The following is a 14,864-nucleotide window of genomic DNA, read 5'->3' as shown; positions in this document are numbered from 1 at the left end:
TAGTTTTGTACATGAGGCCCATGGTTGAAGAACCAGATCCCCATCCCTACCTGGCTGTTCTCAAACTAATGGCACAACAGCAATATATAGATTTCCATACTAATAAAAATCTGCAAAGTGGTTTGTATGTGATGGACATCCACTCCATGACCTGTGAGTTGTATGTGGCTAGGGCCACCAATCTGATGCCATTAAAATGCAGATCTCCTAGAACCTTTGTCTACTATTAGTGCCATTAGGTAAGTTGTACATGCTAATCCTTTTCTCTTTCCCCAGGTAAAGGTCAGCATTGATTCTGCTGACCGGAAGAGAGCGGTGAGCTCGGTGTGTACATACATCGTGTACCAGTGCTCCCGTCCAGCTCCACATCACTCCAGAGACCTGCACTCTATGATCGTTGCGGCATTTCAGTGCCTGTGTGTCTGGCTCACTGAGCATCCCGATATGTTAAATGAAAAGGTGACCTGACCGATTCTAGCACGGATCTTCTACTTTTCATTAAAGCAGTTTTCTGAGACTATTAATTTGGATTTGCACACCTCTTATCCTTGGGTTGTTTGGTATTGCAACTGTGTTCCATTAAAACAACCCTTCTTTCTAATCTTGGATAAACCACAATCCAGTACTGCCGACTACTGTACAGTCAAGTCCTGTATATAGTTCTCCCCCATCCCACACTACCTCTTATTTAGGTTTTATTGTTTCTATTTTTTATCTCTATCTAATGTGCACTTCTGTCTATTACTAAGGATGCATTTACACAGACCGACCAACGGTATGATATGACCGCCGGTATCTTTTACTGATCAGCAGTAGCTAGAATGCCTGTTTACACAGGCAGATCAAAGTAGGGGATGTGCATTAAGCATCTATACTGGATCACTCGGTGTACATAAGCTGCCATAGTTCTCGCCAGCACGAGTCCTGTTTACACAGGATGACACACCACCAAGAACTGATATTTTGCTCTGCATAAAAGATCATTTCACCTAATGAATGAACATTTGGCTCGTTCATCGGGTGATCGGCAGCCTGTTTACACTCAGGAAGATAATCACAAAACAAGACTATTTAACCATGCTTATTCAAAATTATCTTGCTGTGCATTTATTCTGCAATAATGAACTAAGCTGCTTATTAGCAAACAGTGTACTTCTACTTTTAAAAAAAACTAGTTTGGCCCGTGCGAAATTTTCACACATTGGTCGTCGGGGCACAGGCAATTTCAGAAAAAGCAAGCTCGTCAAATGTAAATGTATTTCATGAGATGATGAACACAGACAGGTATTTATATAAATAGATTGGTAAGACAATAAATTGGTTTGATAAGTAGAGGCCAAAAAAAGTCTTCCGGTTGAGGTGCCTCGTGCAGGTCATTGTTTCTTTCTGCAGGTTTATGAAAATTAATGTTTAAACTGTATTTAATGATAAAATCGTGAATGTGTGGTTTGCTTGACTCTTTTCTTGCTGAAGGGGGCAAGTTTACCTTTCAAATGGTGTATCATTTGTGTGTGTGGGGCGAGGTAATCAGCGAAAAAGCAGTTCATGTTTACAAATGTGTTTGCATATGTGACTCACCTACAGTGAAGTGTGCAATTCTCCAATGTGCCTGAAATCGGCTGGGCAAGTATGAAAAACCCCAAAGCAAATGTTTTGGATTTGTTTGTGAATGTCTGTAAGCAGTTTTGTGTGCTTTTGGGTAGTGTGCTGCCACCTGCAGGTAATTTATACCCTTTCAAATAGTGTATCATTTGTGTGTGTGGGTGGAGTATGAACAGAGCAAGTGTGCAATTCAATAGGCAGTGCACGTTTACAAATGTGTTTCCATATGTGACTCACCTGTAGTGAAGTGTGCAATCCTCCAATTTGGCTGAAATAGGCTGGGCAAGCAGGAAAGCCCCCAAGGCAAATGTTTGGATTTGTTTGTGATATCTGTAAGCAGCTTTGTGGTAGTGTGCTTTGGGGGACTGTGGTGCCACCTGCAGATCATTTTTCCTTAATGCAGGTTTATGAAAATTAATGTTTAAACTGTATTTTGTGATCAAATCGTGGATGTGTGGTTTCTTTGGCTATTTTCTTGCTGAAGGAGGGCAAGTTTACCTTTCAAATGGTGTATAATGTGTGTGTGTGGATGGAGTATGAACGGAGAAACAAAGTAATCACATGTATACAGTCATGAGAAAAACTACTTACACCATTTGAACTCTATGGTTTTATATATCGGGACATCATTTTTAAAATATCTAGTTCGTAGAAGGTCTTAAAATTAGAAAGTCATCAGGCCCTAATGAATTTAAAGGGATATTCTCATCTCCAAGATCCAATCCCAATATGTATTAGGTGTAATTATAATATTAGCAGATAATTCCAATTAGAAATGTATAGTTTTTCTGATTCACCATGTCTATCCTCATGTGTAGCCTTTGCAGGACCTTGGGTATCCATAGTTACAACCACTAGCAACTAGCACTATATCAGTGGTCGTAACCATGGATACCTAAGGTCCTGCAATGCCTGCACATGAGGAAATAGTCATGGTGAATCAGAAAAACTATACTACATTTCTAAATAGAGGTATTTGCTACTGTTATTATTACACATACTCTATATTGGGATAGGATCTTGGAGATGGGAATACTCCTTTAAGCAACACTGCAAAGAAAAGTGAACTATAATACCTCCCGAACATTGTGAGACTGATAAAGTCAAAGTGGATCTGCAAGCTATTGATTCATGGGGTTTATTTAATTTTTCTCACACTGCTTCACAATTTTTGGTTAATAATGAATTTGGCATGTATTGTTCATCTGAGGTTGTATGTGCCTAATTTTAAGACCACTTGCGTAAAACCATAGAATTCGCGTAGGGTGTACGCGAGTTAGTTTTTCTCATAACTGTGTGTGCATAAACTATTGTGCTGTAGATAGATTGCTTACTATTTCCTCTGTCGGGAGGTTCTCGTACATCTTTGATTTGCTCACTTCTGTGATGGTGGACCTTTTTTGTGATGTTTTATAAAACTAAACTTTTATTGTTCTTAGGACTGCCTAAAAGAGGTGCTGGAGATAGTAGAGCTGGGGATATCTGGCAGCAAGTCGAAAAACCCTGAGCTGCAAGAAGTGCGATTCAAAGGGGACAAAGAGCACAACCCAGCCTCCATGAGAGTAAAAGATGCGGCTGAAGCCACATTGACCTGGTACTGAGCTCAATTCTTGTAGAGAAGGTCAAAATGTCTCTTTAAACTGTCATATACTATGGCAGACGTATCCCCATGTATTACGTCATGATATTGGAATATTTGCTTATTTGGCAGAATCAAGCTAATCGACATGAATGAATGTGGTTTTCTCACTTGTTGTAGACACGTTGGTGTCACAGACTGGTTTATACTGTTAGATAAATGCTTACATGGACTTCTGTTTTTTATTTTGTCAAGTATTATGCAGCTTCTTGGAGCATTCCCACCTCCTAGTGGCCCTGCATCTCCATGCAGTCTCGTGAATGAGACCACGCTGATCACTTACTCCCGACTACCTACTGTCAGCAAGTACAGTTTCCGTTACTTTGTGCTGGATAACAGCGTCATACTGGCCATGCTGGAGCAGCCGCTTGGGAACGAGCAGAGTAAGCCATATTTGTTGGTGTTATTTCAGTGTGATGGTCTGTACCAGACTCTCGCATTACATTGCTTACACTCTACGTTATTATAGACAGCAAACATCTCCAATCTTAGCAGAATTATTAACCTTGAGCTTCTATTTAGGCAATCCGAGTCCGTCCATCACTGTACTAATCAGAGGCATGTCTGGTCGCCATGCTTGGGCCATGCAACTCTGCCACTTACCGCGAACAGCAAGAGCCAATCAGAGAGTGAGTATTTGCAAACTGCGTTTACCTGACCTCATTTTTTTTTAACCACATTTTATGCATAAAGCTCATATTTTGCATTGGGGTGTTGTATTATGATTGGAATGCAATACATGGTGACCCATATGTGGACATCTTTATTCATTGATTGTTTCATTTATGTTAATCATAACCATTGCATACAGCTGGACTTTACGTTAGAATTTGATGCACATGGTTCCCAGTTCTAGAACACATAGAGGTCCTTGGTTAATACCAGAGGATGACTTTGCCTGTTTGTATAGTTTGGGGTCTGTGTGGTGCTCTAATAATAGCAATCCATAATGAGACATGCGATAGTTGTCAGATTCCAACTGTGACACATCTGGATGAGTATGGGCCAAAAGCAAACTAGGGTTTTTTTTTCAGGTTAACTAGATATGTGCTAATAACATTATTAGGGTTACTATATTGCTGTTGCCAATTTTCCATTCTGCATTTTCAGTTGGCCCTGGGTGGAGACTAACAGCTATGATGTCTCTCATGCCCTGCACACCCTTACTGGAAAGCCGCAGAATCTTCCTCCTCTACATAGACTTCAATAGGCAGCTGCAACCTAATCCCTGATGAGCTTACAGTCCATTTTGCCCTGACCAAGATGGATTTTGGCTTTATTTGTGATGAGTCCAGGAGGCTGGGGGAGATGGGCTTCATAAGTGGTTTTAAATGCTAATTTCTCTAAGAGCTATCACAATGGTTATTTTTTATTTAGTTTATTGAATTGACATTGACAATTTAAAGGGAATCTGTCACCTATTTTTAGCCCTATGAGCTGCTGGCACCGCCATCAGGGGCTTATCTACAGCATTCTGTAATGCTGTAGATAAGCCCCCAATGTAACCTGAAAGATAAGAAAAACAAGTTAGGGGCGGGTTCGGTGGGTGTCACGGTCCGGTGCCTCCCATCTTCATACGATGCAGTCCTCCTCTTGCAGTGGCGCCTGCGCAGGCGTACTTTCTTTGCCCTGTTAAGGGCAGAGTAAAATACTGCAGTGCACAGGCCCCGGTTAAGGTCAGAATGCTGTAGATAAACCCTGATGGCGGTGCCGACATCTGATAGGGCAAAAATGGGGCGACAGATTCCCTTTAAGGATAGAATTAGTTGACCTTTTACATGTTGTGATTGCTGGTTTTACCCCTACAGTATAAAAGGGGTCAGCAATCTATACCAGTACACCGTGTGCAGAATTATTAGGCAAGTTGTATTTGAGAGGATTCTTTTTATTATTGAATAGCAACTATGTTCTCAATCAATCCAAAAGCCTCATAAATATCAAAGCTTAATATTTTTGGAAGTTGGAGTGGGTTTGTTTTTTTTGTAGATTTGGCTATCTTAGGAGGATATCTGTTTGTGCAGGTAACTATTACTGTGCAGAATTATTAGGCAACTTAATAAAAATCAAATATGTACCCATCTCACTTGTTTTCACCAGGTAAACCAATAGAACAACACAAAATTTAGAAATAAACATTTCTGACATTCAAAGACAAAACAAAAAAAATCAGTGACCAATATAGCCACCTTTCTTTACGATGACACTAAAAAGCCTTCCATCCATAGATTCTGTCAGTTGCTTGATCTGTTTACGATCAACATTGCGTGCAGCAGCCACCACAGCCTCCCAGGCACTGTTCGGAGAGGTGTACTGTTTTCCCTCCCTGTAGATCTCACATTTTATGAGGGACCACAGGTTCTCTATGGGGTTCAGATCAGGTGAACAAGGGGGCCATGCCATTATTTTTCTCCTTCGTCTCATTGGGGGACACAGAGACTGTGGGGTGTGTGCTTCTGCCGCCTGGAGGCCGACACTAAGTGTACAAAAAAAGAGTTAGCTCCTCCTCCGCCGCATACACCCTCGCTCCTAGGCCGGGCGTAACTCAGTTTTTGCTTAGTGTCTGATGGAGGCACACGCAGTCTGGAGTTCCAGACTAGATTTTCTTTTTTTTTTTTTTTTTTTTCTTTTCCCTTCCTTCTTTTCTATGAAGATAAGATAGGGGCGACGGATCCTATAGAGAGGATCCGATCTCCCCAAATCACCAACGGGCGACCACGTGTGAGTAACCCTCCACGTGTCCTCTCCCGCACCGAGGGACACATCTGGGACTTTTTTCCAGACATCTATTTTTTAACGAAAGAGGGGCAACGCGTCCTGATTAGAGGACTCGGTTTCCCCACAAACTTCATCAGGCGCGTGTGAGCAGAACCAGTGGTCAGCCTCCACGTTGTTCCTCTCCTACAGCAGCAGTGTATGGAGGCCCCGTCCACCCCTTGGTTGTGAGTCCAGGGGGTTGAATCGGAGGCGCAGGTAAGAGCGCCCAGGAGCGGGGGTTCCGGTACAGGGGAAGAGGCCGCGAGTAAAACCGACAGAGCCAGACCCCCCCCCCCCCCCCACCCTGCACGGCGAATGGTCCTGCTCACCTATTTAATATATGGGTCTGCTCCGGGAGCGCACCGCAAATTGGCGCTGGTGAGTAGCGGTAGCCAGGGCGTTGCACCCGGGCTCCGCACGCCGCGTGTATCGGAGCGGGCCGCGGCCCCGCTGCAAGAGGAGCCGCGAGTATCGCGCGAGGCCGCGCGCCGACTTCCGGTGGTAGCCGGAAGTCCCGCCCGCTGACTTCCGGTGGTAGCCGGAAGTCCCGCCCGCTGACGCGGCGGTGGCGGCGGCGAATGCGGAGACGTGCGATATAGGGCAGGAGGTCAGAGAAACGGCGGGCGCACAGATCCCAGAGACTTCCGCCCTAACACCTCGCATCCACGCAGGGGTACTGCGGACAGGAGCCGGTGGGTGAGTGTAACTCCGTGTGGAGAACCACGCTGCTTGTCAAGGAAGAGGTTACCCTCCTCCTCCTTCTACTCTGCCTTCAGCCTGTGCAAGTATGTCTGCCAAAGGGAAAGCTCACTCTTTCCTTTACGCGGTTTGCGTGTCCTGTGGGGTCAGGCTGCCAAAGGCACAGGCGGGTAAATATTGTGAAGCCTGTGAGTCGGAGCGCGCCCAGGAGCCCCCACTGTTTCTGAACCCAGGGGTCAGGACCCCCCGGAATGGGCGGTGTCCTTATCGCAGTCTATGCTGTCCCTTACAAGGGCAATTGAATCCCTTCAGGGCCCGGGCAGGAACAGGGAGGGGGGTCTGCCAGCGGAAGAGAGCTCGTCCTCGTCTCAGGACCCTCCAACCATTAGAGGTCGCTCCAGTACCAGGCAAGCTCATATCAAGAGGGTTCGTTCCCCGTCGGCCGGACCCTCCGGGGTTTCGGCGGCGGGTATTAGGGCATCCCGTTCCCCGTCACTAAGCTCTGGGAGCGATCAGGATGAAGGAGAGGAGGAAGAGGCCTGGAATCTAGAGAGTCTGGGGTTCCAGGATTCGGTGGACAGTCTCATTGAGGCAGTCAACCAGACTTTAGAGATCGAGGACGATTTGCCCACAGCCTCAGGTCACAAGGTCTCTTTTAAGAAATCCAGGCGACCACATAGAAGATTTGCCACGCATCCGGAGTTTGAGGAGCTAGTCCAGAAACATAGAGATCACCCGGACGACAGAGTGGGCGGACGCCTACTAAGGTTCAGCCACGTTTGGGTCGCAGTGACACGCGACTCTTGGGTGGCAGAACTTGTATCGTCCGGGTACAAGATAGAGTTTGTCGGACGGCCACCTCAGCGATTCTTCCGTTCGCGACTTTCCATAACAGATTCGCAGGCGAAGAGTTTGTTACAGGCTGTAGCGTCGCTACAGCTCAAAGGGGTCATCGCCCCAGTGCCGCAGAGCGAAGAGTCGCAGGGGTTTTACTCCAATCTTTTTTCGGTCCCCAAAAAAGACGGGACTGTGAGGCCGGTTCTGGATCTAAAGATCCTAAACAGATTCATCAGGGTCAGGCGATTCCGGATGGAATCCCTCCGCTCGGTCATTGCAGCCATGGATCCAGGGGAATTCCTGGCCTCAATCGATGTGCAGGATGCATATCTGCATATTCCGATATTCCCCCCACACCAGAGGTTCCTGCGATTTGCGATCGGAGGACGTCACTTCCAATTCGTGGCTCTGCCCTTCGGTCTGGCCACTGCCCCCAGAGTCTTTACAAAGATAATGGCGGTGGTTATGGCCATCCTGCATGCACGGGGCATAGCGGTGTTACCTTACCTGGACGACCTTTTGGTAAAGGGGCCGTCGTTTCAGGAGTGCCAGGACAATGTCAGGATTACTCTGGATACCCTGGCCCGTCTGGGCTGGCTGATCAATTGGAGCAAGTCGTCCTTGGTTCCAGCCCAAAAAAATTGTGTTCCTAGGCATGATTTTCGACACCTCCCGGGGGCTGGTGATCCTCCCTCAGGACAAGGCGCAAAAAATCAAGCAAGGGATACGGAACCTTCTACAGCCGGGCTCCAGGTCCATCCGGTATGGCATGAGTGTTTTGGGCAGAATGGTGGCGGCGATAGAAGCAATCCCGTTTGCCCAGTTCCATCTCCGTCCGCTTCAGCATGCGCTCTTGACAGCATGGGACCGGAGGCTGCTGTCTCTCAGTCATCGGTGCAAGTTGTCTCCGCTGGTACGGAGTTCTCTCCGGTGGTGGACTCGCGACTCGTCTCTGGTCCAGGGGAAACCCTTTCCCCCGGAACAATGGTTGGTGGTGACGACCGATGCAAGCCTGCAAGGTTGGGGAGCAGTTTTCCAGAGTCACATAGCCCAGGGGCGGTGGTCCGTTCAGGAGATAGTTCTCCCGATCAACATTCTGGAGATACGGGCAATACGATTGGCCCTACAACATTTTCAGTGTTTCCTGAGACACCAGCCGGTGCGCGTCCAGACGGACAATGCTACAGCAGTAGCATATGTCAACCATCAAGGGGGCACGCGCAGCCAGGCAGCCATGCGCGAGGTCGGACTGGTACTACGTTGGGCGGAGAAGAACCGCGTGGTAATTTCAGCGGTGCACATCCCAGGAGTCGAAAACTGGGCGGCAGATTTTCTCAGCCGACAGGGGGTCGCGGCAGGGGAATGGTCCCTGCACCCCGAGGTCTTTCAGCAGATCTGCCAACGGTGGGGGACACCAGACGTGGACCTTATGGCATCCAGAGAGAATGCCAAAGTACTAAGGTTCGTTGCTCGATCCCTCGATCCGCAGGCAATCGCAGCAGACGCGCTGGTGCTCCCGTGGAGCCAGTTTCGTCTCCCGTACTTGTTCCCCCCGCTGCCGCTGCTTCCAAGAGTTATCAGGAAAATAAGGAGAGAGAAGGTTCCAGCAATTCTGCTGGCCCCGGACTGGCCCCGGCGGGCCTGGTACGCAGATCTGGTCCAACTAGTGGTGGACGTACCCTGGCGTCTTCCAGATCGGCCGGACTTACTGTCCCAGGGGCCGATCTGCCATCCGAACTTAGGGGCCCTGTGTTTGACGGCGTGGCCATTGAATCTTGGCTGTTAACACAGGCAGGATTCAGACGCGATGTGGCGGCCACGATGGTGAGTGCCCGAAAGCCTTCCTCGGCGAGGGTGTATCATCGAACTTGGGAAGTTTTCTTCCGTTGGTGTAGGGATCGTGAAGTGGCTCCTCTGGTTTTTTCGATCCCCAACGTACTGGCTTTTCTACAGGCAGGGCTGGACGCAGGGTTGGCCCCGAGTTCCCTCAGAACGCAAATCTCGGCCCTGTCGGTACTTTTCCAACGAAAAGTCGCTTCCGTCTGGCAGGTTAGGACGTTTATGCAAGGGGTCGCACATTTAGTACCCCCCTATAAGGCGCCGACGGAATCATGGGACCTGAACTTGGTGCTCAGAGCCCTTCAGGAGGCCCCTTTCGAACCATTGCAAGAGGTATCCTTGCCTTACCTGTCCAGAAAGGTCGTTTTTCTAGTAGCCATAACGTCTATTAGGCGGGTTTCGGAATTGGCGGCCTTATCTTGTAAACCACCGTTCCTAACCTTTTATAAGGATAAGGTAGTTTTAAGGCCAGCTCCCCCCTTCTTGCCGAAGGTTGTGTCTGCATTTCATATCAACGAGGACATCGTCTTACCTTCATTTTGCCCGGCACCGGTGCACAGGGTAGAGAAGGCTTTGCACACCCTGGATCTGGTAAGAGCTCTTAGGAGGTATGTGACAAGGACGGCGCCATTCCGCCAGACAGATTCTCTATTCGTGGTTCCAGAGGGACGGCGGAAGGGGCTCGCTGCGTCCAGAGCGACTTTGGCCAGATGGGTTCGCCTGACGGTCCAAGAAGCTTATCAAATCAGTGGCACGCCGGTTCCGGCAGGGATCAAGGCTCACTCGGCACGGGCAGTGGGTGCCTCATGGGCACTACGACACCAGGCTTCAGCGGAGCAGGTATGCAAAGCAGCTACCTGGTCCAGTTTACATACGTTTGTCAAACATTATAACGTACATACCCAGGCATCCTCGGATGCAAGCCTGGGAAGAAAGATTCTCCAGGCAGCAGTTGCGCACCTCTAGTCAGGGGCGCAAATTAGCATGGATTGGGTGAGCTAAGATCCCGCCCAGAGGACTGCTTTAGGACGTCCCACAGTCTCTGTGTCCCCCAATGAGACGAAGGAGAAACATGGATTTTTGTGAGTACTCACCGTAAAATCCTTTTCTCCGAGACGCTCATTGGGGGACACAGCACCCACCCTATCAGCCAGTTGGCATTTACTTATTTTGAGTTTTACAAATTCCTTGTACAAGGTTTAGGGTGGCCCCTTTTTCAGACATATAGTTTCTTGCCTGAGTTTAAGGCGCGTTCTCCTACTGCTTATGCACTAAACTGAGTTACGCCCGGCCTAGGGGCGAGGGTGTATGCGGCGGAGGAGGAGCTAACTCTTTTTTTGTACACTTAGTGTCGGCCTCCAGGCGGCAGAAGCACACACCCCACAGTCTCTGTGTCCCCCAATGAGCGTCTCGGAGAAAAGGATTTTACGGTGAGTACTCACAAAAATCCATGTTTTTCTTCTTTTAGACCTTTATTGGCCAGCCACGCTGTGGACTATTTGGATGCATGCGATGGAGCATTGTCCTGCATGAAAATCATGTTTTTCTTGAACGATACCGACTTCTTCCTGTACCACTGCTTGAAGAAGGTGTCTTCCAGAAACTGGCAGTAGGTCTGGGAGTTGAGCTTCACTCCATCCTCAACCCGAAAAGGTCCCACAAGTTCATCTTTGATACCAGCCCATACCAGTACCCCACCTCCACCTTGCTGGCGTCTGAGTCGGAGTGGAGCTCTCTGCCCTTTACTGATCCAGCCTTTGGCCCATCCAGCTGGCCAATCAAGAGTCGCTCTCATTTCATCAGTCCATAAAACCTTAGAAAAATCAGTCTTAACATATTTCTTGGCCCAGTCTTGACGTTTTATCTTATGTTTCTTGTTGAAAGGTGGTCGTTTTCCAGCCTTCCTTACCTTGGCCGTGTCCCTGAGTATGGCACACCTTGAGCTTTTTTTTATACTTCAGTAACGTTGCAGCTCTGAAATATGGCAAAACTGGTTGCAAATGGCATCTTGGCAGCTTCACGCTTGATTTTCCTCAATTCGTGGGCAGTTATTTTGAGCCTTTTTTTATCAACACGCTTCTTGCGACCCAGGGAAAAATGCAAAGTACTACATCTGGGCAATAAAAATGAAAAAAAGCATATACAGAATGGGAGGAATAGGGCTAAGCAACAGCACATGTGAAAAAGACTTGGGTATACTAATAGATGACAGACTGAATGAGTCAACAGTGTGATGCAGCAGCAAAAAAGGCAAATGCAATTCTAGGATGTATTAACAGAAGCAAACAGTCTAGATCACGTGAAGTCATTATTTCCCTCTACTCCTCTTTGGTCAGACCTCATCTGGAATATTGTGTCCAGTTTTGGGCACCACATTTTAAAAAAGACATCAACAAACTGGAGCAAGTTCAGAAAAGAGCGACCAGAATGGTGACCGGTCTGCAAACCCTGTCTTATGAGGAAAGGTTGCAGGATTTGGGAATGTTTAGTTTGCAAAAGAGATGGCTGAGAGGAGACTTAATAGCTGTCTACAAATATCTAAAGGGCTGTCACATTGTAGAAGGATCAACTTTATTCTCATTTGCACAAGGAAAGACTAGAAGCAATGGGATGAAACTGAATGGGAGGAGACACAGATTAGATATTAGAAAAAACTTTTTGACAGAGTGATCAATGAGTGGAACAAGCTGCCACGAGAAGTGGTGAGTTCTCCTTCAATGGAAGTCTTCAAACAGAGGCTGGACAGACATCTGACTGGGATGATTTAGCGAATCCTGCTTTGAGCAGGGGGTTGGACCAGATGGCCCAGGAGGTCCCTTCCAACTCTACGATTCTATGATTCTGTTGGCTATTTGTCATGAAACGCTTAATTGTTCGGTGATCACGCTTCAAAAGTTTGGCAATTTCAAGACTGCTGCATCCCCCTCTGCAAGACATCTTACAATTTTTGACTTTTCAGAGTTAGTCAGATCTCTCTTCTGACCCATTTTGCCAAAGGAAAGGAAGTTGCCTAATAATTAAGCACACCTTATATAGGGTGTTGATGTCATTAGACCACACCCCTCCTCATTACAGAGATGCAAATCACCTGATTTACATAATTGGCAGTTGGCTTTCAAGCCTATACAACTTGGAGTAGGACAACATATGTAAAAAGGATGATGTGATCAAAATACTCATTTGCCTAATAATTCTGCACCCAGTGTAAATGACTATGTTGGAAACCAGTTAATAAGCTCTGCAATCTGTTTACAGATGTTCATCCCTGAAACCAGGCCAGAACCTAAGAATGATGTTGGCATCAAGCACAGTGTAAAGCATCGGCCATTTCCTGAAGAGGTGGATAAGATCCCCTTTGTTAAGGCAGATCTTAGTATTCCCGACCTGCATGAAATTGTTACTGAGGAGGTAAGCAGCTTTTTTTTTTTTTTTTTTTTTTTTTTATTCTAAGATGTTTTCTGTTTAACAAGATTGGAGACTACTTACCGTATGCCTCATGCACATGCCTGTACTATGACTCTGGGTTGTATCAACCTGCTTTAAGTTTATTTTTTCTTTCCAATTACTTTGGAAATCTAACGGAAAAATATGCATGTGTTAAAGAATTGTTCTGTAGCAAAATAACCCTGCAATAAGGTGCTACTAGGGCATCATATGGTGGCATACTGCATTCCTGCAGCTCCCTTCTATAAGACTACATCCATGTACCTGCATGATAAATGGTTAAAGCTTAAATTTTGCGATTTGATTTTTAATTAGATTGTTTAGGCGTCGATGTCTAGATTAGATTAATGGCCACATCATGGACAAGGAGAACAGTGCTTACAAGCTCTTTTCTATAGAGTTTCTAAGTGCTTCTCTGAAGCTGGCTGGAATGGACCAGCTTCATTGCTCCTGCGCACCACCAATGCTGCAGGGACAGATCTGCCCCTGATTGCAGCATGGAAGAGCGTATCCATTGGCCTAACGATACCACTGGTCAGAACTCTTGCTCAATCAATAGTGCACCTCCGACAAGCAGGAGGCTGGAGTTTAGTGCGATCTGGTTCACCAAGATTAAAAAAAACCTTTTCACAGAATTGGCAGAGCTTTTGATACTCTAATTTTGCATTGATGGACAATATTAATAATTGGTTAATGATTTGCATTCTGATTTATTTTCCAAGTTGGAGCTGAGGCATGAGAAGCTGAAACTTGGAATGGCCAAACAGATTGCATATGAGACTGGGCTGGATCATATGAAGGAAGAGGAATTCAAGAAGAAAAGTTACCCTGATTCTGTAACAGAGTGTAAGCCTCCCCCTCCAGCACAGGAGTTCCAGACCGCTCGCCTGCTCCTGTCACATTTTGGGTTCCTCTCACTTGAAGCACTGAAAGTAAGTGAGAAAAAAATTCTGATATTGAAATGAGGACCTTTCGAATTTACTCTTAACATTCGGACCTGTCTAGGTCATTATGAATACATTGTAACCTTTGTTCTTCTTCAGGAGACAGTAAATAGCCGTCTACCTCCTCACCTTATTGCACTTGATTCGCACATCACTGGTTTCTTTGATGATATTGGATACTTGGATTTGCTTCCTTGTCGTCCCTTTGATACAGTTTTTATTTTCTACATGAAGGCTGGCCAAAAAACAATTCAGGAGGTAAGAGAATAAAGGTTTTTCTTCTAGCAGTCCGTCCTATAGGACAATAGCTTGGTTCTTGCTTGGCACTGTGAAGGATTTTGTTGTATTTTTAACCATTGGTGACTTATTTTGCAGATCTTGAAGAATATAGAGTCTTCTAGTAATGTTCAGCCCCACTTCTTGGAGTTTCTACTTTCCCTGGGCTGGCCTGTTGATGTTGGAACTCATCCAGGTTGGACAGGACATGTGTCCACAAGCTGGTCGATTAATTGCATAGGAGAAAATGATCAAGGTCATGGTATGTTTGTAATCACTTAATGACATCAGATTTATTGTATTGATAGTCCAACTGTCCATGAATTTCCTCTATCCACTAAAGTCAGTAACCCTTTATAAGATGCATATTCATATGTGCAGATTATGTCTACTTATCTAGTTTGGATATTGTGTCAATTCACACTTCAAGGGGTTGGCCACTACTTTTTTGTTGATTGATCCGTGAACTTCTGGCCATTGCTAGCAATGGTAGTATATGACTGTGCTGGGAGCCGCACTACAACCTGAGGATAGGACATCAATGCAAAAGTAGTGGAATTGGCGTTAATCTCCATTATTCTCCTACCACTGTAGATATGCTGTATGTTTTAAGTACAGTAAAAAAAAATTATTGTAATAAGCATTGAGTGCACATCCTACTCCTAAAATCACATGGACAATATGTGTAGATCTCACAACCAGTTAGAGCTGCTTGTTCCCTCAGCCCCTACCAGTGGCATAAAATCGACCCTTGCTTGACGCTACTGACCCTTAATAGAGAAGGTTGAGTTCTTCAGTTAGTCTGATGAGGAATCAGTAGGGCGTAGATC

The 14,864-nt window shown here is 46.2% G+C and overlaps 1 protein-coding gene across 4 annotated transcripts in view; it reads left to right on the top strand.

Moving 5' to 3' along the window:
- The window catches only part of RALGAPB (Ral GTPase activating protein non-catalytic subunit beta), a 171,918-nt gene that overhangs the window by 135,519 nt on the left and 21,535 nt on the right, over positions 1-14,864 (top strand). For all 4 annotated transcript variants that reach the window (XM_073555376.1, XM_073555377.1, XM_073555374.1 and 1 more), the window contains exons 17-24: positions 277-459; positions 3,042-3,196; positions 3,437-3,624; positions 3,764-3,870; positions 12,626-12,778; positions 13,537-13,746; positions 13,858-14,016; positions 14,134-14,296. In XM_073555376.1, the coding sequence (XP_073411477.1) occupies positions 277-459; positions 3,042-3,196; positions 3,437-3,624; positions 3,764-3,870; positions 12,626-12,778; positions 13,537-13,746; positions 13,858-14,016; positions 14,134-14,296 (1,318 nt within the window). The remainder of the gene's footprint in view (positions 1-276; positions 460-3,041; positions 3,197-3,436; positions 3,625-3,763; positions 3,871-12,625; positions 12,779-13,536; positions 13,747-13,857; positions 14,017-14,133; positions 14,297-14,864) is intronic.

Source organism: Dendrobates tinctorius, unplaced genomic scaffold (assembly GCF_039654945.1).
Source record: "Dendrobates tinctorius isolate UK_male_01 unplaced genomic scaffold, ASM3965494v1 ptg000223l, whole genome shotgun sequence".
NCBI classification, from domain to species: domain Eukaryota; kingdom Metazoa; phylum Chordata; class Amphibia; order Anura; family Dendrobatidae; genus Dendrobates; species Dendrobates tinctorius.
This window is presented reverse-complemented; position numbering and strand designations above follow the sequence as displayed.